This window comes from Colletotrichum orchidophilum, assembly GCF_001831195.1.
Source record: "Colletotrichum orchidophilum strain IMI 309357 chromosome Unknown Scaffold_257.1, whole genome shotgun sequence".
Taxonomy (NCBI): domain Eukaryota; kingdom Fungi; phylum Ascomycota; class Sordariomycetes; order Glomerellales; family Glomerellaceae; genus Colletotrichum; species Colletotrichum orchidophilum.
The window spans coordinates 1-24,741 of NW_019173213.1; the positions used below are offsets into that span (position 1 = coordinate 1).

Sequence of the window (24,741 nt, forward strand, 5' to 3'; positions counted from 1 at the left end):
CCCCAAAGCCCTCATGTCGCTTTCCGCAAGGAGTTATAATGCTCACCAAGACCATACCCATGCCGATAATACGCCAACCAAATCTCCTTGCCCTCCCCACCGCTCGCCGGCCCAATCTTCTCCGTCCGCCCGTCCTGCACGACCCGAATATCAACCCCATACACGTTCGCCAGCGCCGCAAGCTCAAGCTGTCCTCCCCACTCCGCCGTATCCCGTATCTTGCTCACATAGTCCTCCAAATCCTCCTCCAGAAACGGCGCAAAGTCATCCGGGTGGGCCGTCATGTACTCCGCCGCCGCCCTCCTGACAACCTTGTACGGCAGCTTCTGCTGTGGGTCACTCCCCTCACCACTGCCGGGGCCAGCCAGCGAGATGCCCTGCTGCCGCAGCTGATCCGCCACAGCGGAAAAGAGGCAGTGTCCGTCCGGCGCAATCTCCTTCTCCTCGAGGGCGTTCGCCTTGAACTCCTTGAGCATGTACGTCTTCTCGATGCCGCGGTGGTCCCTCATGCTCTCCGCCTCCTCCTGCGCCTTCTCCGCCGCCGCCTCGACCTCGGCCGCCCGCCGCGCCATGCGCTCCTTTTGTCTGTTGCGCTTCTTGCCTTGCCCCTGGCCTTGTGTTGCCTGCTCCGGCTCCGTCTCTTCCGTCACCGGCGGTTCGGAAATTGTGGTATCTTTCAATTTCTCCGCAACGTCAGCGGTCTCATCTCGCGTGGCATCGTCTTCGTCCTCGTCTTCCACCTCCTCAGCCCCGACGACTACACCAGACAGGCCGACCACCTCCTCCTCATGTTTCGCCTTCAACTGCCTCTCCAACTCGGCGCACTCGTCGTTAACGCCCTTGCGCGTCTTCTTGGTCGCGTTCTTCTTCTTGCTCGTGATCCGGCCGACGAGGTCGCGCTGCTCCTTGCGGTGCCGCACCTGCATCTGCTCCAGCGTCTCGGACTCCATGGTTCGCTCGGCCTCGACACTTCCGAGCTTTCGGTAAGAGAGGTGTTGCAGTCGGAAGGGGGTCTTAAGGCAGAGACGGACGGACTGATCTGTGAGCCCGGGGGAAGAGGGCGTTTGCTCGTTTGCTAGCTGAGACTGTGGCCGAAATTGGCGGGGGGTGGGGGGCCGATGGAGGTGCGATCAGTCCTGGCCGGTTCACAGGAGAATTGGCGTTAGGTCGGGAACCAGCTGACGACAGATCTGGATCAATCGCAAGTGGGCATAAATAAGTGGTATTGAGAGTGTGGAAATGCGAGCTTCGGGTTGCAGTCTATGTAAGGTAGTTGCCACTGGAGCTACAAGCTTGAGGTGCCATGGAGGGGCGAAATTTCTTGGTGGGGGGGTTTCGCTGCTTGCAGTGCGGGGTCGGTGCGTCCCCGGAGAGCGGCCCGTAATTCGACTTCGCCTGAGCAACGCCCACTAGGCCAACGGCCGCCCAGTAGTGGGCTTCGTCGCCCGTGAAATTTCCACAATCCGGTTTGACTACCATACTAAGTACCTGCCTACATCACACTGTCGGGACTGAACATTACGTTTAACAGTATTTGACTAACTTGCTAACTGTCCCTCAGGACCTATCTACACTAGCTAGCTACCTAAGATAACATCAACACCACATCTTGGTTGACTACCTACATCGTATAGTGGCAACACTTCACACATCGTCCCTCCGATGCCATCAGGGCCTGCGACCTTCTGGCCAGACTAAGCGTGATGGCCATCTTTCTGCCATACCGACGGCAGCCATCCGTCTTTTTCATTCCACCGAGAAACCAGAGAAGCGGCCTGGTTCTGTTTTGCCACCCCACACCTTTTTTTACACATGAGAAATAGTACACAATGGGTATCGTATCAAATGAATGCAATCCCGCGCGCTCCGGCCGATCCAAACCTTTCGCGACAAGAAACAATGTAAAGGACTTTACGCTTTCTCACTTAAAAGCCTTTGAAAGGGTCATCTCGGAAGTAGTCATCTTCACCGGTCGCTCGGCTGCTGCCGTGGTAGCCATCTGTGCCCCGCGTCCCACGAGAGCTATAGCTGTCACGGTGACGGCTACGACTCTGTCGTCTTCGGAGCTCCTTGCTTCGCCTCCGAGCTCGATAGCCGTATTCCTCGTACTCATCAGGGTCTCTATCGAAGCCTGAGTGGGCTAGGGGGCTGATGAAAGCCTCCATGCGCACGGTACCAATGGCATCAAAGAAGTTGCCACCCGGAGGCCGTGACGAGGCTTCCGACGTCCGCTGAGAGCCGGCTGTGCTCATGCCCCAACTCTGCCTGCTTGAGCCTTGGGATGGCTGAGACTGGTAAATATCAGACGAGCCGGCTGTGCCGACGCTGTTGCCAGCGTTGCTATTGGTGTAGCTGTGCTGTCCGACGCTGCCTGGTCCGGAAAATCCACGGAAGGAAAGCGGAGGCGGGACATGACCTCCAGTGTTGCTTCGCTTCCGTCCGTGGACCATGTTCTGGTTCGACCGCTCCGTGAACCGAGGGATAAACGGTGGTTCCGCCGCGTCTCCGGAGCGCTCACGTTGATGGTTATTGTTGTTACTCGGCATGGGCGGGAATGCCTCCGTTTGTTTGTAGCCAGAGGCGTCGCCTGTCCTGGAAGAGGGGATGCTGGGGATGCTGGGAACGCTTGGAATACTTCGTGGTCCGGGATTCTTCACCGAGGGGGCCTTGCTCTTTGTCAGTCGAATGGAATCACGAATGCCAGGTCGCCTGGTAGGTTGCGGTGGTTCAAAGTCCGGTACCGTGGTTGTTTTCGCAGGTTGGGGAGCAGCGATAATTTCAGGGATAGCTTGGGTCGAGTGTGCCAGGAATGAAAGCGCTGTAAGCCACACGTAGTGCCTCTCAGAAGATGTAGCCGTAAACTTCAACGCTCTTTGCGGAGTCAATATGAGAATCGAACGGTTGAAAACAACACCCTGGTTCCGAGGGGCAGGGTTATCATCCTTAACGTCAAGTACAGACTGAATGGTCACTGCTTCACGTTAGTAGAGCCTTGTCACGAGCCAAACTACAGTACTTACATTTCCGGCCAGTCTTACCCATCAGAGCACTTCCTGATGAAGGTTGCTTGCTGCTCCAGAGGATAGCTCTCTCATACGGAGCTAGCCAGACCCATCGCTTGTGGCGGTCATTGCTCGAGTCGTCCTTGCTGTTATCGGGCATCCCGAACGACTTGCGTCTTCTGACGTACTTGAACATCCATTCGCCGACCATGGTCTGCGCAATAGCATCGACGACACCCGTGGCTTGCGAGGCGCCATTAGACGCACCACCGACAGAGTTGACGTCGGTAGTGGCGGTCTGCGCCGTCGTTGTCGACAGCCTGGACTTGTGGGACCTGTAGTTTGAGCTAGTGTCGTACCGAGGGCTCGTGATGTCGTTGTAGGGAAGAGGAGGCAAGCTGGGGCTCTCTGGCGCTTCTGTTGTCTCTGAGAAGGGCGGCGGGGACCGACTGCCTTGCTTCCGGTTTCTCTGGTTACGAGGCAGGGCGGTAGCCGATCGTACCTTGCGGATGCTATTGGCACGATGGTAACTACCGGCGCGGTAGTGACTACGGCCGATGCCTCGGCGATGCCACGGTGCGTCCATCTTTGTAGGGCTTTGTTGGCCATCACTTGGGGCACTGGCACTGAACGGCGGTCGCCGAGAGCTGGCTCTGGTAGGAATGGGGAAAGGAGGGTCGGGTGCACGAGACTCTGGAACACTCGGGCTCCTAGGACGACCTTGATGGCTGGCGATCCCGCTCTGGATCATAGCAGCCTTCCGCATGACGTTCTTGCTCGAAGGACCGGCAGCAGACTTCTCGTACCCGCGGGTGGTCGGCTTGGCAGGCTGCCTCATGGTTGCTTCCCTACTTTCCAGACTGCCCCCATAGCTCTCGTTTGCGGCAGGGCGCATGGAGTTTCTGCTAGGGGCTGACCTCTTTGTCTGTTCCGGTGATGTAAAGGTGCTGACGGATGTGCGGTTGGAAGCTCGGGAGTCCGTCATTCTCATGCCAGGTGCTGAAAGTGCGGTTCGGTACTCAGAGTCGCTCACATCAGCATCAAACTCATCCTGCTCATCGGAGCTTTGTGCATCTTGAAAGCCGGCGAACAGGCTACTGATACGGTGTGGCCGTCGCATAGGTGCTCCTTCTCTCGAGAGTGGCCCGTCATCGTTGTTCCCAGGATATGCGTCGCGAGTTTGCTCGCCAAAGACCGGCGAGACTGGTGGTGATGATGGCATGTCTGACAGACTGCGCTTGGTAGCGAGTCTTCGAGGATTTCTTGGTGGCAAGTGCCCCGGCACCGGAGTAAAATGGCGAGGGTCGTCACTCGTCAAGGCGGTAGCAATACCGATACTTGGTGACGAAGGCCTCGATGTAATAGCCGAGGGACGCAAGTGAACAGGGAGTGTCGCCAGCCGTTTGTCGGAAAGAATCTCCTCGGTCTGAACAGCAGTGGACTTCATCGGGGCTGAGGAGATGATTGATACTTGGCACCCAAAGTCTTTGAAGTACTGCGGAAGCCGGGGTTCTCGTGGTGTAGTCGGGCGACTCGTTGGTGGGATGATACTAATGGATGGTATGGTTAATTCTTGCACCGGCTGCAGAACCGGAGGCGTCTGAGGCTTCTCCACCGGCTTGTCAGTCTGAGTTGAGGAGGAAACCATCACTGTGGGCGGAGTTTCGGGGGGAGGCGGAGTGGTAGATCTGTAGGGGGACTTTGGCGTTTTTGGAGGGCTCAAAGGCTCCTCAACAGTTTGTGAGCCAGCAGATACCATGTGATTAAAAGGCCGCGGCTCGATTGACAGTGGTCGGTTGGCGTGAACTCGCTTCCTTCGCTGGTTGGCCTCAACTTCCCATTCGCCTCTTGGAAAGGCCTCGACCTCGGTGAGCTTTTCGACCTTGGCAGGCGGTTCCGGTGTGGGAGGCTTGACAGGTTCCATCTTCGGTGATGGGGGCGGTGAGTACTGGATTCCGGTATCAGTGTAGCTGACCTTGGGAGCCGGGGGCGGCGGAGGCGGCATGAGATCCTCATCGTTCTCTTGGATCCTGTCTTCCAGGGCCTCCAAGACGGGCTGGTTCATCCAAAGTCGGCCCCTAGTAACACTTCCAGGACGCTGAGGGCTTTCCATGCTTTGGTTTCGTCGGTGAATCTTGGATAGAATACTATCGCGGCTGAATGTTCGTGTGTGGCGATGGTTGGACATGACGCTCTCGCGTCCGCCATCGTCAGTCTGCCAGTCGTCGTCGCCATCGAGGTTGAGCTCGTCCGCCAGGGAGTTTCCATTAAAGACCTTGCCGGGACTCTGTTGCATTGAAAATCGGACGCTATTAGTCAAGCTCATAGTGCGGACGCTTCCTGCGTCATTTTGATCCTCCGTTTCGCTGTCGTTGCCGTTGCCATTAACGTGTGCAGCCTGGTAGGCGGCGACCTCGTCTATTACCACCTTCAAGCGGCTCTCAGCGACGTGAACTCTGCGCTCATATTTGCGCTTCTCTTCCTCCCAGGAATCCTTGTCCTGAGCCCAGAGGTCGTGGAGTCTCTGAGAGTCTTCTTCCTGACTTCGAATCTTTTTCTGGGCGGACTCAAGTCTCTTCTTCGTTTCCGTGATGGAGTCGACGGCCTCGTCCCTTTCGCGGGCCAGTTCACCCAGTGCTGACGAGGTACCACCTTCCAGGAGGGCTAGTTGACGTTGCAGTGACCGGCTTTGCTTGGTTGTGGTGGCTACTGTCTCTTGGAGCGTTTCTTGCTCCTGGCGGGAGGCATGCAAGGATACTTCCAGGTTCTCGATAAGCTTGGCCTTTTCTTCCTGATCTCGCCTCAGGTTCAGGATCTCAGCTACGAGATTGGCGTGTAAGGTGGGAGTGAAACGACGTGGGTCAAGAACGCTGATACCATCGTCGTTGGTCATATTTCTGGATGAACGCTTAGAGCCCTTGTCGTTCTGTGGGACGGGGGGAGGTGAAGGGCTCTTCTTCCCATTCGGCGGGGTGACGGAGCGTCGGGATTTCCTCGAGCTTCGTGATGGTGTTCTGTAAGGCGTATCCTGGGGTGTAGGCAACGCCGTCACGGCAGCGTTGCCTTTGGACTCATCCTCGGTCTCCCAAACAGCCATCTTGACTGACTGGAGACAAAAGAGGACTCTCAGTGAGGTGTCAGGGGCGCAATGGTCCTCAATTGAACCCTTCAAAAAAGAAGCGTGAGCATGCAGGTTATGGTCGGTCGGCTTACAGCGAGAAAATGTGCTTGGATCGCCTCGGGGAAAATCAAACGTAGGGGATCAAAGCACACAGCTGAGCCCAGGGATCCTTGTTGTCGGTGGAAATGACAGGCGCCAGAGCATCAGTCTGACCGCGCAATCACTGGTGCATTGACGCTTTTCAACCCCCACTGAGTCTTGGTTAGTGTTCGATGCTACGGGAGAGGCACATTGGAGGAGGCCGAGGCCGAGGCCCACGGCAAGGAAGATGCATGAAATGTCCTTGGTGAAACTTACGATGCGATGTTGCTGCTGCTACTGCTGCTGCTGCGTCGCGGGCGCAGCAAGGCAGTGTCAAATAGGTGACAGGTTGTATGCTATGGGCAGCAGCCCAATCGAGTAAGAAAAAAAAGAGAAAGAAAAAAGAAGAGAGCGAGAAAAAGGGGAGCCTCGCTCGTGTGGCCGTTTCTGGACGACCCAGACGCGACTTAGCATGAAGTTCTCGGGGCCCCAGGTGGTATAATTGGTGTATAAAAGCCGGGGAGGGATGGTCGGGAACGGTTTTGGGCTGGGCTCCCACCTTAAGAAGGAGGATATATAGGCAGTAAATTCAGATATGAAACTGGCTGGCTTTCGAAGCCGGAAATCAACGTCGCAATATGTGAAAGGAGAGATCGAAAAAGCGCGGCAGTCGCAAGGACAGATGACAAGCTCAGAGTCGCAATAGGGCGGGAGCCCGTTCTAAGTCGACATAACGTTGTAAGTTGAGTTTGGTGAAAGGCCGAGATGGAATGCGACTCCGGATAGGATGAGCGGCAGTACCAAGAAGCGAGGCGAAGCAGAGAAAAGGGAACAGGAAGGATTGGCGTATGTACAAGGCTCGGACGATGTACTAATTATATGACGAAAACAGGCGAGACGTTGGGAGAAGAAACGTTGGTCGGGTAGAGGCGCAGACGAGAAAGGCGCGAAGGCTTGGTTTCGCGGTTCTGGTGGGGGAGATTTTGTGGTCAGCGTCTTGGCCCGGACCTCCCTCCTTCTTTCCTTCCGAGGCTGCTTCTCCCGCTGCGATCGGCCGCACCAACCAAACGGACTGAGACATATGGGGACTTACCCGGCGGAAGATATTGGACGGTCGTTAGTTTGTCGGAAGTTTTGGAAACAAGTCGAGGGTAGAAAAGCAACGGCGCACCGGCGGATTCGAGACAGAGCGACAGTGACAAAAGGAATAAGACGAGTTTAGGGACGGTGAAGGTAAGGGTAAGTGTACAACTGCCAACAGCTAAGTGGTAAGTCGAAATAGATGCACGCGAGAATCGGTTGCGCAGCTGGTAGGATGTGAAACCCAACAAGACGGGGGCACAGAACAGAACAGCTGCATCCGAGGCCAATGGGCGTAACAATGGCGGCGCCTGGAGGTCGGGCTGGAGGAGAAGGAGAGAAGAGAGCCGTGAGAGGCGAAGCGAGGCGAGGCGAGGCAGGAGGGAGAGAGGGGGAGAGAGAAAGGTAAAGGCAAGGCGCAAGGCAAAAGAATCAGAATGAAGACCCGAGGCGCCAGACTATTCAGTCAATTCAAGCACGGGACAGGCTGAGATGGGATGGAATTAAATGGGACGGGCAAGGGTGAGGAGCATGGGAAAAGCAGCACTAATGTAGGTAGGGTAGAGGCCGGGGTGGGAGGGACGAGAGAAGATGCCCGGGAAGCATCAAAGTGGGCATCGAGACCATCACAGTGGTAGTGCAGCGGATGCAGCAGCGGGAAGCCGCGAGGGACAGTCTGGGCAGAGAGAAAAGATGGCGAATGCAATGGCACGAGCCAGCAGAGGCCGGTCAACAGAAGGCCAAGTGCAAGGTGCATGTACGGGGTGCTGTGTATGTGTGAATGGTATTACTAGTGTGTGCTTGTTGTAAGCCACGGGCAGGAAGCTGCGGGATGCGCTGTTGTGATGGGATCATGATTATGAACAGAAGTTGGAACGGGCCACGGCCAGGCCCCTGGTCAGGTCAACGAGATTAGCTAGATTGGGGTGGGATGGGATGTGTATTGGTAGACGGTAGCGATCATGGCTGTGATTGGGAAGCGAACCAGCAATCAAATCAGTCCAGGACTCCAGATGGGAGGAGACGAAGCACCGGGGCCAGGCGCCGTCGGATGACATGGGCGTAAATTAGCCAGGCACGCACGACGCGGCCAACGGTCCAGCCTCAAGAGGCCATTTTCATCTTGCTCCTTCCGAGTCCTGACTCCTAGTGTGTATCCGTAGGTACCCTTACCTTATAATGAATAAAGGTCAGGAATCAAGCCCACGGAACACTCGCGCAACAGCCGTTCTTCTCCATCTTGCTGATGTACCGCGTACTCTGCAATTTGAGGCAATGTACGTCGGTGCTGGGAATTTGGGAGGATGAGTGGGATTTCTTCCTTCTCCTCTTTCATGTGTCTCTGTCGGTTGATGGCGCCGTAAGGTCTCTTGTCCAAAACAGATGGCACTTGCAACCACGTCTTTGATTCTGGATTTCTACTTTCCAGAGAGACGATGAGCCGGAATCGGACTTGTTCTCGCCCCAAACCCCCCTCTCTGCGTCACTTTGTAATCGTTCAATGTCTTTCACTCTCGGTTCATCCATGCAACCGGACTTGGCTTTCATCAGAAAAAAACCCATGAGCGTTCGACCATTCGTCTTCCTTCTGCGATGCAGGAAGCCACGGGACCCGAGGAGTTGGCAGAAGAAAGGAGATTACAGCGAGAGAAAAACTCGCAACAGCGTTGGACGGCGCTAGCTGCCCACCACTTGCGTCTGCCCGCTACAGAAGACGGAGAATTCTCGAGGCTAGGTACCTTGCCGAACCTCGCACTCACCAAGGTACCTGATTTATGTACGAACACACGCACTAAGGTACTCTGCACCGGTCGGGGTCATGTAAAGACGATCATTGGGGACAAGAAGCAACCGGCGTGGGAAAGGTCCTCGACAAACTTCATCCAAACCGGCCGTGACTGGGCCACAGGTGCCGATTGGGCCAATTGAGGGCAGGCCATACTGGACTTGGAGAGATTTGCGCTCACTGGGCTGCAATGAAGCAGTGGAGGAACTGGCGACCGTTTCTCGAAACTTTCTGACACGTGGGATCGTTTTTTTTGTCTGCTTTCTTATTCTCTGCCCGACCGAGTATATCAGCACTTGATCATGCTCTGCCTCGTCTCATTTGTCAATGGTACGCCGCACTGCCGCATAAGAGAGGATACGTACCTCTGTCGCCTTCTCAACCTAAGTGAGGCAGCTATTCGTCGATTCTCCACTTTTTACTGTGAGAGGCCTGGAACCCGTCGCGAACTCGACGGGCGTTTCCACGATCCGCAACGCCAGCAGGTACGATGTATGAGTGACGAGAAACAAAACCGCCGGGTGAAACGGCGCAAGAGGGGATGAACCTAGATTGCTAACCAATGGTCGCGATCTCGAGGCATGCAAAGCCAGAAAAGCCTTTTGCACCTCCAAATTGCTCCAACAATTGGAATCCCTGACGTCTGCGCTCCAACAGGAAGGATTCATAGACATCCGGAAAGGCACGACCGGGGATACCATCACTTCCCTCAGTTCCATTGGAACCTACCGGAATCCCCGCTAACGCCCCTTTGGGGAGCCATGGGTGGAGACAAGCCATTTGGGCAGGAAAGAACGCTAGGTAGACAGGGGAGCTCCTTCCAGGGCACGTCAGGGGTCCTGGTAGACCACAGAAGGGCAAGGACTCTTGGTCGCACACCATCCATCCCGTCTTTACTAAGGTTCCTTACCTTACCACTTATCTCGAGGACTTCCGAGTTCCAACATCACGGCCGAATGGGAATGGAACTTCTCCAACATGAAGCCCGCAATTTCCTGCCTGCGCTGATCGCACTTCTCATCACCCGCCGTCACTCGCCGTTATCGTATCCTCGCTTCTCCTCTCGTCTTCCCTCGAGTCAATGTCAGCGCAATTTCCCCTTCAGCCTCTCGAGTCTCTTGACTTTATTTACATGTGCAACCTTGCATAAAAACTGAGGAACCTCTCTAACCTTTTCGACAACGGGTTACCGTCCTAGCTACAGCGACTCACTCTGCGCATGTCTCGCCTTGCGCAACACCGTCTGCGCTCTTGATTCGCCTTCCAACAATACACGAGGCAGCCTCTCGTGTGAAAATGTCTCTTGGTCGCATCATCTCCTTTCTTATCCCGATACATTGACAGTGTCTTCGTTCCCCGCTGCCTCATTTACTCCCAGTCATTCGTCCCAAGAATCGCAGCGTCAGGGGTCCTAGACTGAATCGCTTGACAGCAAGACCCTCGGCCCTGTCAATGTCTGGCGTAACCCACAATATGTGCCGACTGTCAATCTTTCAAAGGGCTGTGCACAAGAGGCCCCTGCGGTGCCCAAAAGCAGCATCTTGAACATCATTGACCATGGGCCCCCCAATCAATAACCTTCGGCTCCCTCAACCCCTCGAACTGCCGGTTCCCGGTCAGCCGTGCCTTGTAGAGGTCAGAGCCTCCATTGTATTAATGTCATGGCGAGATTGAAGAACACAATCGATTCGACCGCTGTCTGAGCAGAAACACACCGGGTTCCCTTCGATTAGAATTTTTTATATGTTCGACCATAAGCCGCCGAGACTTAGCTCATGACACCATATCACAACTCCATCAACCTCACACACCTCAAGCGATGATACTAGTAACGTTTGCCACCTTCCTTTCAACGTTCCACGACCGCCATCACGGGCGCGCCGATCAAGTAGGAAGGAGCTGAGACGAGGCTTTTCTTACAAGATGCCTCATCAAACGGTTTACCATCCGACAAGAGATGAGTCGTCAGGGCAGGCAATAGATGCAAGTCAAAGGCACAGTCCCAGCCACGGAATCACAGCGGAGGCTGTTGGACGTTAAATCTGTGCCTGCCTTGCAAGCTGCATTCGCACATGCACGCAGCATTTGCTGTGCCGCTGGCCCGCTGGCCCGCTTTGCAGTCCAAGGCTTCGCAATCTCAGGCAAATCAATGTGCTCGCTCTTTCACCATTGACAATCATGAAGACGGATGGATGTAAACCCCCTCACCCCTCGAGCAAAATGTTCTCGATTTCGGTCATTGGCTCCTATCGCGGTAGCTCCCCCGACTTAGCATAACCCTCCAGATATTACCATGGGAAGCGGATCATATCAGGATCCCATTGTCTGTTCGCACGACTGACGAACTCCCCCATCTATTCAAGATGAGCTTGTCTAGATTGCGCAGGGGGCCTAGGCGTATTCACAGCTCTTGATATTCTGCCTACACGTAGCGGTCTCTGGTGATCGGTTCGCATAGCCATCTTCCTCGCCATTGTGTTGTTGAATCCATAAGGCAAGCTCCAAGAGTCAGTTGCAGACAACTTGACGCCATGCGCTGGCCCTAGACGTCCCAAGAATGCGGGATGCAGCTCGATATCCGACTACACTTCTGGGTCGCTCACGAAGTTCTTCCAAACTTTAATGACCTCCTTTCCCAACAAGGAGACCAAGACCGTGCAAGCAAGATTGGATCCCCAGTCCAGACAGCCCTGCAAATACACCATTCGGCAGGCTGGTAAGGGCAAGCCTCCGGCGCCGATGCATCGGTTCGCGCCCTCCTAACAATCTCAATTACGATCCTGCCCGAGTTCCTTGCACTAATCAGATTTGGAATCGGCGTCTGTAGGGACCATAATCAGGCGCCCAACATATAGCAACCAAGGCTTTCCCCTCACGAACCGTCAAGTTCGCCGGTCTCTAGTTGGTAGCTGCCTTCGTCTCGTCAGCATTGGACCTTCGTCCGATCCCGCGATGTTCAAGTTCCGCCGTTGCCGTTTGCCAAGGAGTAACCAGTCCTCTGATTCTCAAATCTCCAACAGACGAGCATGGCACAAAAAAAAGAAAAAAAAAGCAATTTCCCGTGCGAGAGGCTTGCACTAATAGGCCACCCGGCCACTTCGGTCGTCTTGGTGTCAGCCCGGATGTTTTGGAATGCCTCCCGGCGCGCCCAACTCACAAGTCCCAACTCAATTCAGGGTTCTGCTACCCCAACTACCAGGCACAGGGAACATGCATTCTGCAGATGGCGCCAGCACGTCTAGCGACACCAAACATTGCGGAGAGTGGAGACGGTCCTCCCAAACTCGTAGAGCAAACACGCAGCTTCAAGTCATCACGCATTCTCTTCATCCGGATGTCTTCCCCGGTGTCGCTGCTCACCGCAATCTAGTAAATCTACCCATGGCCACGAACCAACACGCAGGATCTGCGGCGCTGCCCGGTCGGACGAACGCGGTCTCCTTGAGAAACGACGGTCGCTCGTGACTCGATGATACCAGGCTTCCAAGGCTGCAACGGGCCATCTGGCTTTCAAGATATTGGGCACAACGCCACGAGACCCGCTGCGAAATAGATCAAACTGCCGTTTATTAGTCAACGAACCACGGCCCAAAAGCAATTTGTCCTGGTGTTACGGAGCGTGCCTGGCCCGTCTTTTAGCCTGTGCTACCATCTGTCTTTTTACAACGACCAAACGCCACCCGCGCTCCTGATATTTCGGAGAAAACGGCAGAGGCTTTTGAGCATCATAACAACCACCTCCAGAGCCTCGCCAGCCGGAAAAGCGCGGGATAGCAGACGAGCCCACGTTAAATTCCCTTCGCCGGCCTGGGTCAAGCCATACCAAGTATAGTAACGGTTGGCCCCGTTCTCATAGTAAAGCGGAGCATATATAGCTCTATCACAACCAGTTGTGACAGGCCTCAGTGAATGCACAATTGCTTGACGTGATCAACCTCAATGCAGCATCAGGGGATTTAATCTTCCGCGCATGAGTGATATGCGTCTCTACTATGGTATGCAGCAGCAGACTAGGGTGGAAAACAGGATGGGTATGATTGCAAGGTTGTACTTTGTGCGACCGTCGAACATAGCGCAGAACTCAATCAAGACTCACAGCAAGCTGAGAACCTCGGCCCTAACGAATAAGACTCGAGAGTTTAATTTATCGTCACGACTGAGAAGCGACCTTCATTTATCGAAACACGCCTGCGAAATGTGAGGAGGCACAAGAGGGTTGCGTCAGCGGAACACATTCGCTCTCGCCCCATCAATTATACGGCAGCATCATCTCCCACCCGCATCATACGAGGCAGTCAAAAACTTTGCGCGAAAGATGGAGAGGTCATTTCCCGCGGCTTCCCAAAGCAGCTTCATCTCTTGGCCAACCATGCTCGCCCCCATCAGTGATCCATCTCATTTTCTTCTGCCAAAACCCATCTGGCCGGGAATCTCTGTTTCTAGTTCTGCTATTTTGAATACTCTGCCACGTGGGCAATGCAATCCACAACACATCGTCTTTATGGCTGTATGTCCCTGTCCGTACTAACTACTTGGTATCTATCTAGCCTCCCGTAATCGAAAGCATGGGGAATCGAACGCCGCGTGCATCTGCGGGATGGCGGCCGTGTTCGTCCACGACCAAGATTTCCCCTTGATCTGAGCAGCCGCGAACGCCGTCAGTGCGTATTTAGCAACTCCGTCCACCGTGCCCCCTGGTCCTTGGTGCCCCCTGTCCAACGGCAAATATCCTGAGCCGGCGAGGTCGGCGTGCTGCACTCCAGCATTGCGACAGTGCCAAAGGACATGCCTCGACGGGATCCATCATCCGGTAAGGCAAGCCGAGATGACGAAGACGTTGTGTTTTTCCCAGACGGTCCGTCTGCGAGAGCGATTCCTCGTTCATCATCGTCGCTGAACCTTTGAGCGGTCGAGTTTTCCTTGCGAAACGTCAGAGAATGGCGTCGGGTGACAATAGGCATGCGAGGACGAGCGTGGGACGGCAGACAGAGCAACGAGCCGCAGCCAGGACTTCGAGACTGAGTGAGCTCGTCGCGATAATGGGAAGCCAGAACAGCGGAGGCCTTTCCGCGAGCCTGACTTCTGCGAGGATAAGGCGGTCATGTCCGAAACTCCGATAGCCACGGGTAAAACATGTTCATCGGGATGCGAGCTTTGTGCCGGTATTTGATATGCAAAAGAGCGTTCGGTCTCGGGCTCTACTACTGACTCAGACACGAGTGCGCGGTCAAAGGGGTTGAATCCACGTTCCGCATTGCCGTCTGCGAACGAGCCGAGGTCTCGGCGGCTCGTCCATGATCGTCCATCAGTCGAGCCGTATGGGACTGTAGCGGCACGAAGCAAGAGTACAGCTCCATCAATGAGCTAAGCAAACATGATCACAATGATAGTGGGTATGTTTCGCAAACTAGCTTATTCCTAAGTCGGTACAATTCTGGCTTACACGTCACGAGACGGATTCGAAAATATGTCTCCGCAGTTGCCCATGTTCCAGGCTATGTAGCTTGACCATGCTAGGCCACGCTGGGCTCATCTCTCAATGTTGTTTCCAGGCCAAGTGAGCATAAAGATATCGGTGAGAAACATCTCCGTCTCTCGCGAATCGGGTTGGGCATACGATGCGTCTCCGAACTCAAATATTTGATATGAACTTCGCCTAAGTCTTGGTGATAATATCCGTACGGGGTTGACAAAAGGGGATTCGGTCCTCTCACCCTCTCAACCCCATCTCGCCTTCTTCTATGAACAATTACAAGCAGACTCCCCTTTTAAATCCCACCGCGTAGTCTCCAAAAACCTGGTACGGAGATTAAGAACAAACAAACAAACCGACGACGAGTACACAGCCCCAGCTCAAGAGAGGCGCAGTACCAATGACCTGGCTCCTAGAGATGAGGCTCTCATCTTATCCCCTGAAGAAGCTGAGCCAAGCGCTCCACCCATCCGGACGTCATTGCGAGCATGAAACAACGCTTCCGTAGAAACGAAATGGAGAACTGGAGGGCAGGCAAGCGGAGTGTTTTATACCATCCCCCCCCCCCCGGGGGGCCCGGGAAAAAGGTCGTGTGGGTAGGGTTTGAGCAATACCGAGATTGGGCTGCCGGGATTTTGAGATTATTTCCGATCGCGCGCGGTGATGCTGGGAATGCTTTCCTGTCCAGCACTAAATTGGATAAAGACGTCACGCGAGTTGAGGGTGGCATTCCCGTGAGATAGTGTCTGCTGTCTGTGATGCCAGAAGGGCGGCTTGGGTTATCAAAGTGTTTGAACGTCGAGCTGTTTGTTTCAGACTACCCTCATACACGACAGACAGATAGAGACAGAGGTAATGTTGTGATATGTTTCATTGCTTTGCCTGTTTCTGACCGAGGCTCGGCATCAGTCATTATTCGAAGTAGATACACGGCGGGCGGGCTTGGCCTGGAAGAAGGTAGACGTGACGCATTCCGTGGGATTGAGTTGCACTGATCTGTACTGCAATTGTTTCTTGCTAAAGTAAGCAGACGCCTCTGGGCGTTTACCTTGTCATTGCCGAGGCCAGAGGCTCTCGTCAATTCGGGTTCAGATCATTGTTGACGTCTCCGAGGCGGTCATTTCCGTGGCTGCTGGTGATTACTTTTAATGATCAAAAACCCAAACTTCTAAAACACCCCCAATCCCCCCATGTACCTCAGATTACTCAACCGAGAGTGCGGGTTAATAACGCTCACTGCACAGACAACGTCCCCAGGACGTCGGGCGTTGCCGGGCTGCCCCGGGCGGAGTTTGCCTTACCGCGGCCCCTCCCGGGCCCGAGACGAGCAGGCGGGGTTCGGGATGGATCAGTCAGCAATCCGACCCCGCCTCGATGATACCAATGATTCCTTTATGCTCTTTATACTACACTTCATCGGGCATTCCCTCCTCTAGAACTCTCATCCTCGCGGACATACACTTCAACCTTGGACAGTTGGATTTTCCTTTTGCAGTTTACCGTTTCCGTACGTACGCAAAGATTCCAGCAATCGAGAGAAGCAAAAAGAACACACCCAACCAACATCAACCCGCAAAATCGATACCATGTCTGGAATAGCAGGCGACCTCCCTAATATCAAAGCGGAGAACCTCCGCGACCTCAAAGCCCTAACGTTCGACGTCTTCGGCACGGTCGTAGATTGGCGTTCCTCGGTAGTCGAGGAACTCACGGCCCGCGCAAGGGCCAAGCTCGACTCCTCCACCAACACAACCACCGGGGAGGAGAAGGAGAAGCTGGAGACGCTCGCGGCCGTAGACTGGTCCGCCTTCGCGCAGGAGTGGCGGACGTCGTACATGCGCTTCACCCGGGGCTACGTCCCCGGCGAGACGCCCTGGAAGGACATTGACACGCACCACCACGACAGCCTCGTCGCCCTGCTGGAGGGTCGGGGGCTGGCGGGGGTGTACTCTGACGACGAAGTCCGCCATCTGAGCCTCGCGTGGCACCGTCTCCGGCCGTGGGCGGATTCGGCCGCGGGCCTGCGCAGGTTGGGCGGGAAATTTGTCACGTCGACGCTGAGCAACGGGAACAAGGCGCTGCTGGGGGACCTCGATGCGTTTGGCGGGCTCGGGTTCCGGCGGATCCTGTCGGCGGAGGATTGGAGGGTGTATAAGCCTAATCCCGCAGTCTACGACGGCGCGGTGGAGGTTTTGGTTGGTGGAGCGGGGGGCAAGGCGAGGGAGGTTGCGATGGTGGCGGCGCATTTGGGGGATTTGGCGGCTGCGCGGGGACGGGGGATGAGGACTGTTTATGTGGAGAGGCCGTTGGAGGAGGATTGGGAGGTGGGGAGCGAGAGGTATGAGGATGCGAAGGGGTGGGTTGATATCTGGGTGAAGGAAGGGGAGGGCGGGTTCGAGGAGGTTGCGAGGCGGTTGGGAGCTTGAGGAAGGAGGTGATGAGATGTTCTAGGGTTGCGGAACATGGTTTCCGGTGCACATGTGTCGAGGAGCGAAATCTGAAACGACGAAGTCAGTACGATTCAAAAGATCAAAGCTCTGTTATCCTCTTGGGAACCGTGTATTAGCAACGAACGGTATGGTATATTGTGGCCAAGCAGATGTAAGCCCTCGATAATGACAATAGGAGGGCAGAGATAGTGTAATATTAATTCGAGAGATGAATGAGTTGGCTGGCAGCAAAGCAGCATGTTATATTCTCCGAAGGAATTCTTGGGGATGACTTGGTTTCATTGCCTCAGGGGTTCTCTCAGTTTACAGGCCAAACTCTCTTCCCGAACTTTTCTTTCCTTACTTGGTGCAAATATCATGAGGACAATGGGGACTTACAGAATGGGAATCCTGTCAGTGAGTTTGGCTCAGGTGGGAACATGCAGATGGATTATAAATGCCCAACCAGCATGAGCCAAAATATCTGGATACTTAATTGCTTTGTTTACTTGGTCTCAAGTATGTACAAGGCACACATGGGCTAATAGAACAATCTGGCACGAGGAGCAAAGTAGATGACTTCTTGAACAAATGGCAACTATAGAAACAGGCTGCTTGTCAGCGGTAAAAAAAAATCAGACTGCTTTTCGAAGAGGAGGCTTAAAATAATTCGCATAGAATTGACACTTGGCGTATAAAAATATCAGTCACTACAGAAGTATAACTGAGCTTTCCTCCGTGTCGGAACGGTCCCCTACTACCCTTCAGGCGTACCTGCCCATCATCTTCTCTAGTACAATCGAGTTGAATACTCATACAGAGAAAGACGGCGAAATATAGGTGTTTAGTCTTTCTTGATATACGACGTAGCGACTTCGCGGTTGTCACCTCTTGCATCGACGGCACTGGTTCGGACAGAATTCTGCTCCAGCGACTCTACGGGCATGGAGGTGGCATGAATTGTGGTAGTCTCTCTACAAACCCAGAAATCCTACCACTTGCCTATCAGAATATCGCAAGATGCAGCAGATCATCAGTCTTTAATCAAACAGGTCAGAAACGTTAATATGGCATGGACAGCTGCATTACCTATCCCGCGGTGTAGGGCGACTCGCGTCATGTCTGATATGTTTAGATAGTGAAGCACATGTGGTAGGTTCTCAATCAAGAACACCAATTAGTAAATACGGAAGAATTGGGTTTGACTTTGAAGCGACACAGCGTGTTTCCGACCAACATATACGGACTACCAATGCTGTCTGAAAAGTACCATCTTAATAATATGAAGTTAAGAAGAAGACAGATCTCGATGCCTTAGCTCCCGTCTTCCTTGGAATGCCAAGAAGACGGTTCATCCAGGTACTTGTCAGGTAGAGAAAAGCTTCTTTTTCATCACACTACTTCCCAGGTTACGCGCGAAAAGGGCTTCGCCAAGCACCCAAGACACATCACACCATCTAAGATAGCTCCATCCACACACACACACACACACACACACACACACATAAATAGAAGCAATAGAGCGTTGTCGTCCACCGGAAAAGCTTGGTCCCAATATAGCATCCTCCCCCATCCCACCCGCTCCAAGACCTCCCCACTCTCACCCGCAAGAAAGAAAACTAAACCATGTTGTGCCTGCAACCTTCATGCAGGGTCCCATTTCTCGTATAATTCCTAAGGAAAAAAGAATGGCCCCATGTCTCACAACCCGTGGGAGAAGGAAACCCCGTAGACGTCAATGTCAAGTGTAAGACCAGAAGCAGGGCGCAGAGCGGCAGATCTGCAGAGCTGCATACATCAAGAGGCTGGCTGCCCAACGACACGGCATGCCCGATGGAAGAGAGGGCTGTCTGTCAGCCTAACGTCCGAAAGAGGCAAACCAGCTGTAAAGGCAGAGAGGTCCCGTGTGGGGAGAGAGGGTAAGGGAAAAGACGAATAAAAGGCGAGGTGGATGTCACTGAAGTGGTCGTCGGCATGCTTTACGGACGTAAAATAGCATCGTCTGATAAATCGCCCTTTAATCTGAGCAGCTGTTTAGGCTGAGCATCTACGGATATCACGTCCAAATATCAATAAGCCCGGAAGAAAAAAAAAGGGCCCAGCCCCCTTCTAGTGTGTGCCATTCCCAGATCCGAAATCCAACCTTGTCACGGCAACATTCGACTCTACCCGGTGGTGCTCATATTCCGGCAATGGACCTGACTCAGACACGATCGGGGCACCACCATTCATGAATACATGTAGTAACCTAGAAATCGCCAAAGAAATACGCGACGTAAGATCGCGTCGCATCGACATACACATGTAGGCAGGCAGGCGGTGTTCTCTCCGTGAATGTCGTTGCCCTAGCTCGGAGGCCCGGGCGTCCGGAAGGGAACCACGTGCACCGCGGGGGAACGGAGGGGGGGCGTCTGCCCTTCGGAAGGCGACTCTGCACGGAGGAGCAGGCCCAAACCGGGCCTCCAGCGCTCAAGGTCAACCGTTCCATATTGTTTTCCCCTTGCTCAATCGTCCACTTCGATGCTAATCCTGGTGCTCATCCATAGTGGGTTCTTCCACTGTGTGTCTTTGGGGTTAGGAATCACACTTCCTCGTTGGTAAGATGTAACCAAGAGACGAGATGCACCATTCCTGTGAGATGAACCTGGAGTTGTTTATGTGATTTGTACCATAGGCTTCCAAGCGAGTATGAGGGAATGCTAACATCAGGAAAAGGTAGTCCATTTACGTATGAAGGACGATCAAGTAAACACATCGAGGCACTACATTCACTTTCTGTGCCTCTTCAATCATCCTAGGAAGCCGGGCAGCAGAGAGCCAGACAGCCAGATTCGCTTCGACAAATTACGCTTCTCTGCGGGGGACCCGGACGACGACCGAGAGAAGGTCCAAACTGGCCACCAGGAATGCGACGCGTCCCTCGTAAGGCAGATTAGATCACCTCGGTAAGGGTCTAATGATCTCTTCCGCATCTGCTGGGGTGGTAGTGAAACCATAACCTTCTCTCGCCTCTCCTACGGCTTCGCGAACAAGATTGTTAAACTGTTGTATTGTGTCTAGCCGAGTGGTATGATAGAAGACAAGCAATACCGGTCCTTCTTTCCATGCCCCGACGTTGCAGCACTAAGACCAGAACGACGTCAGGGGTGGTTGGAAGTGGTGGGACGACAATTGCTACCATATTCATTCTGCCTGTGCAGCAATTTGTCTTAGTCCCCGTTCGATTCCGCTTCTCCAATACATCTCTCTCTATCTACAAAATACTGGTCCTTTTCGCCGGGATGGGGGTGTTGAAACGGAGGGCATAGTGGCTTTTTTGACTTTACCACAACAACAACATCATTGTCCATCAATTTCGGCAGTTGAAGGGCTTGGCAGGGCCAAAATCTATCTGAAACGTGGGAAGAACGTGGCAAAGGGACCTTTCTTCCGAAAATGCGCTGTGTGTGTGTGTGTCATTTGTGTCATTGTATTCATTGTTGCAATCCATTGGACAGTCATCATAAAAGCGCGAGTTCGTGGCTGAAGGGCCACTTTTGCTTATTCTTGTCTCGTCGTTTCTTTTTCTTCTTCCCACATCCATCCTTCCCCCTCCGCGGGCCGTTACACGGGCACAGCCGAGCTAAATCAAGGCTTGACTGTGCGTCATAGTGCTCAAATCGTGTTTCGAACTGGAAAGTCGGGCTCATGTGGTGGGAACTTAATTTTGATTCCCTTTGAAAGGACCATTGAAGGGAAATTGATGATGTGGGTATATATCACGTTGTCGAGGTATCTGCCGCCAGTGACCAAGAAGTTGACAGCGTTGGCAAGGCAAATCGTGGCAACATGTAACCCCAAGGAAGCCAAATTTGATGCCGAACTCCGTTGCTATGCCGTGAGGTGGTCTTGCAAGTCAGTAGCGCGCCTTTGAGCATTTCGAGGCCTCTTTAGTTCTCCTCCGTGCAAAGTCGACTATCCCGTGGCACTACCAGTCCGGCCATGATCAAGACAACCGCCCCAGCATTCGTTCCAGGCATGCGGGAGAGGAACGCCTCGTTTTGTGTCTTGTTTAGCGATTCTCCTCCGTGCTTCGAGTGGAGCGGTCAACACAACGAGGCAGCAGGGCGCTTCTGACAAACGCCCTCCCGCGGTTCTTAGGTACGCTCCACCCGAGCTACACAAACGAGCCACAGTAGACTCACAACTTTGGAAAACTCTCGAGGACAAACAAAATCGCTGCCTCCGCTGGATGAATGAGTCCATTGAAACAGGACCGTCCCAGACTCTCATCTCCAAATGCCTCGAGCCCCCCACGCTCTTCCATGACATTTATCGCAGACATGTCACACTGCAGTGTATGAAATCCGTAAGGACTGGGAGTATATAGCCTTGTCTGTACGAATTGCCATTTTCCAAACATCCTTTTTCCGAGGCAGTGTGCTTGGATTGTCTCCCGCTAGCTCTTGGCAATGAGGAGGATATATTTGGATCATCGTGAGTGCAAGACGAGCAACATCGAGGGGCGGGGAGGCATCCGATTGGACCACGCCAATTTCACGTCGTGTTTGCTTTCACCCGGGCGTGGGGGACAGATAGCGGGAATCGAGGCGTCTCGTCACTCCCTTCTCATGCAGTGTGACGGCACAGGCAAGTTGTCGACACTAGACAGCCTATTCTCTGCGTTACTCGGGAGCCCGTGAGGTATCTCTTCTTTATATAGCTCAACCAAATTAACGGCACGGTGAGATTGTGTCAAGTCATGAGATGAGCTGTAGCCTTCTTCCTCGCTGTCCTTCTCGCTGCTGAAGCTGGAGATTCTGGAAACGCCGGTCAGCCGGGATACAAAAGTGCCGCAGTGTTGATATTATCAGTAGAAGAATGCGTGGACAACGAAGTTGTGAATTCCACAGTGAATTTTGAGACCTCTTGCTTGTGACCGTTTGAACTCTCAACTAATTACCAAGAAAGTAGTGGTTCGGTCATGGCAAGCGACAACATACCCGAGAAGGTGACGAAAGCAGAGGAAAAAGCAAGTCGGCATAGGGGCGTGAAAAAGCAATCAGTTTGTCGGCTGGGCGCTTGCCTGATTTGTTGCCGGCCACTGATCCTCTCAAATTTGACCGCTGGCCGTTCCGGTCAATTCGACGGCCAGGCTCCGAGGGTGTCCAACCATAGAAGCACATCACAAGAATGGGTACTCTTGCCGTTCCGGAACGGCAGCGGCTTCTGACGGGATGGCGAAGACCGAACAAGCCCCCGGATAAAACTGGACCAATGCAAGTTTGAACGGGGCCGTGTTGTCGCGGCCGGGAACTCACATGGTGCGGCATGCTCAATACTTTGTTTCGGGAGGGAAGAAGCGACAGAAATCTCATGCGAGCGAGCCTCTTGCGGAGCCGCCCCGGAAGACTGGATCTGGCACGAGGCCGGTGAGACAGCGGCTCGGCAAAGAGACGGGTTGAGACATGACTGCTTGCGTTGTGGTACGCTACCCTATGTCCGCAGCACGTCGTTCCATGTACATACGGCCGAAACCGAAGATTGTGCTACAAACAATCTTCGAAGCCGTCATCGAAATAGAACACTTGAACTTGAGACGACTCTTTGCTGGACAGATGTTTTGTAAGCCCACATTTGGCGGTCGTCTGCGAATTTGATCACAAATAGCTCAATGACGTCGAACGAACTGGTCCGGGCGTCTCGTCTCGTGATGTTGAGGTGATGCGGATGTTATTTGGCGAGAACCAAAGCCGACCCTGTTTGCAGCGCGGGCCGCGGTCACCGGTCGCGAGAATGGGCCGGATGAGCATTATGCAGCTGCTGCAGGGAGAGCAGGCATGATGAAAGTATTTTCTTTCATGTCCCCTCTGTCCCTGTCCCGATTCTCTTTGCTGAAAATTTCGCATGTCAACAAAATCCAACAACCAACCACCACCGACAGAGGTTCGGCGGTGGCTCGGATAAGGTGAGGACGGCGATTTGGAGAAGAGATGGAGGGGTCGAATGGCCGAGAGGTGGTTGGAGAATGTGGGCGGTAGTCATTGGTGGGTACCGTCTGGATACCTCCGATTGGGCGATGGGGCCGGCGCCGAGTGGGGTGTCGTCCCGGTACTGCCTTAGCGGCTCTCTATCGTCATCCCATGTCTGGATCTCTTCTTGTGCCTCAGGCGCAAGTAGATAGAGCCCACAGGCAAGGCACGAACGGTGCAAACCTGGACCCTCCGAACCCCAGCCGTTCTGGCAGGCATCACGGCATCTAAAGGTTCGGTCAGCACCTTGCTGGGCGAGGGATCCGACTTGGTGAAGGGAGGGATAGCGGGCGGATGGTCTGTGAGGTGCATGCATTACTAGTGTCCATTGTGGGCATCGGTGGGCATCTTTTGGGGAGCCACATATCAATTGCCCAGTAGCAAGTCGGGTCCAGGGCCAGGTTTGGAACAGTGGCATGAGCGGTGCGAGTCTGCTGCTGCGAGCGAATGGTCAGCATCGTCAGGCAGAGATGGCAGGACTGGTCGTAGACACGTTTCCCTCCCTCTCTCTCTCTCTCTCTTTCTCCCTTCACTGGTATGTGCATGAACGATGGCACACTTGTACGTCCCCAGCATGCCACCTGTGCTGCCAGAGTTTGTACGCTGCCGGCTTCAGTTGCCTCTGATGCTTGTGACTCGATTACACCATACTGAGACTGAGACTCGCTGTCGATGTTACTTACTACGCGTCCTCCGATTTCCATCGGCATGACCTACTAAACCCAGGCCGGTGGCTTGGCGGCAAACGAGTCGACGAGATGAGGCACGCAAAGCTGGGGTAGGTACCCTAAGCATCGGAAAGGGAGGGGGGGAGCTAGGGTCACGAAGTCAGATCACATCATCAGGCAATTGATGAAGCGATTAGTGGTGACCAGACTGGCCTAGATCTCGGTCTAGGAAAGGGTTGATTTCTTCCAATCGCCATTCTTCAATAGCATGTTTGCCTTGCTGTCCTAATTTCAGGTCCAGCTCCGTGTTCAGGCCCGGGACAGCTCTAGCTCCCTCGTCGTCTACTCACCACTAGTAAATTGGCCTTGACTAGGGCGGGTCGGATACAGATACCAGACCGGGGCATTATGATCCGGATTGTTAAGCTTGAGCTAGAGCTTTGCCATAGTGTGCGTTCGCAGCTGCAGCTGCTAGGCACGTCTGGCAGACCGCAAATACTGGGCAGGGACGCCGAGCATAGCTCGACTTGCAAGTTGTTGGTTGCATGGGCTCTGCCGGGGTAGTGAAGCCACTCAGCGGCAGCAACACGAAGGTGACCGCCTGGTTGGCCGAGTGGGCCACTTTGAGTTACGAGGTGAAAGTATTGTGTTCAGCTTGTACCGAATGGAATTTGGGTGGGAGGGCAGGGGAAAAAACCCTCGGCGGGTATGAATCGAGGAAGAGAAGACGCAGATGCAAAGTCTGCCGTTGGAAAGCCGACCGAAACTGAGCAAGGCGTATCCGTATCGTTGTATACCGTTCGGACGGGATAGCCTCCGCCACGACGGTGTACCCACCTGATTCGCGAAGAAAAGAACGAACGGTGGCGGGTGACTGCTTTGGTCAACTGGGGATGAGACCAACTTTGTTTCTCTGTGCCACAGAATTCCATGTCGGTTCTTGGTGAGAGCACTAGAGAGGATCGAACAAGATGCTCACAGCCGTCTGGAACTGATTCGAGTTGGGGTCGAGATTGAGATCTCTTTCCAAGCCCGCCAGACGCGCCGCAGCGATGTTATTTCTGTCAATATAGTTCCTTTTCAACCCATA

General features: G+C 53.9%; 7 protein-coding genes across 7 annotated transcripts; 1 reads left to right on the forward strand and 6 right to left on the reverse strand.

Moving 5' to 3' along the window:
* Window positions 1-11: 11 nt before the first annotated feature.
* Window positions 12-950, reverse strand: CORC01_14240 (OTU-like cysteine protease; the record flags this gene model as incomplete). Its single annotated transcript, XM_022625851.1, has 1 exon — window positions 12-950. The coding sequence occupies one exon, from the start codon at window positions 948-950 to the stop codon at window positions 12-14; it is 939 nt and encodes a 312-aa protein (XP_022467634.1).
* Window positions 951-1,925: 975 nt separating this feature from the next.
* Window positions 1,926-6,099, reverse strand: CORC01_14241 (nuclear migration protein; the record flags this gene model as incomplete). The annotated part of the gene is made up of 2 exons (XM_022625852.1): window positions 1,926-2,971; window positions 3,021-6,099. 2 exons carry the CDS (start codon window positions 6,097-6,099, stop codon window positions 1,926-1,928), a joined length of 4,125 nt encoding a protein of 1,374 aa, XP_022467635.1.
* Window positions 6,100-7,465: 1,366 nt separating this feature from the next.
* Window positions 7,466-7,564, reverse strand: CORC01_14242 (uncharacterized protein; the record flags this gene model as incomplete). The annotated part of the gene is made up of 1 exon (XM_022625853.1): window positions 7,466-7,564. One exon carries the CDS (start codon window positions 7,562-7,564, stop codon window positions 7,466-7,468), a length of 99 nt encoding a protein of 32 aa, XP_022467636.1.
* A 6,707-nt stretch (window positions 7,565-14,271) lies between these two features.
* Window positions 14,272-14,427, reverse strand: CORC01_14243 (uncharacterized protein; the record flags this gene model as incomplete). Its single annotated transcript, XM_022625854.1, has 1 exon — window positions 14,272-14,427. One exon carries the CDS (start codon window positions 14,425-14,427, stop codon window positions 14,272-14,274), a length of 156 nt encoding a protein of 51 aa, XP_022467637.1.
* A 1,702-nt stretch (window positions 14,428-16,129) lies between these two features.
* CORC01_14244 (haloacid dehalogenase) lies at window positions 16,130-16,969 on the forward strand (the record flags this gene model as incomplete). Its single annotated transcript, XM_022625855.1, has 1 exon — window positions 16,130-16,969. The coding sequence occupies one exon, from the start codon at window positions 16,130-16,132 to the stop codon at window positions 16,967-16,969; it is 840 nt and encodes a 279-aa protein (XP_022467638.1).
* Window positions 16,970-22,611: 5,642 nt separating this feature from the next.
* CORC01_14245 (uncharacterized protein) lies at window positions 22,612-22,860 on the reverse strand (the record flags this gene model as incomplete). Its single annotated transcript, XM_022625856.1, has 1 exon — window positions 22,612-22,860. One exon carries the CDS (start codon window positions 22,858-22,860, stop codon window positions 22,612-22,614), a length of 249 nt encoding a protein of 82 aa, XP_022467639.1.
* A 1-nt stretch (window position 22,861) lies between these two features.
* Window positions 22,862-23,202, reverse strand: CORC01_14246 (uncharacterized protein; the record flags this gene model as incomplete). The annotated part of the gene is made up of 2 exons (XM_022625857.1): window positions 22,862-23,116; window positions 23,182-23,202. 2 exons carry the CDS (start codon window positions 23,200-23,202, stop codon window positions 22,862-22,864), a joined length of 276 nt encoding a protein of 91 aa, XP_022467640.1.
* Window positions 23,203-24,741: the final 1,539 nt, after the last annotated feature.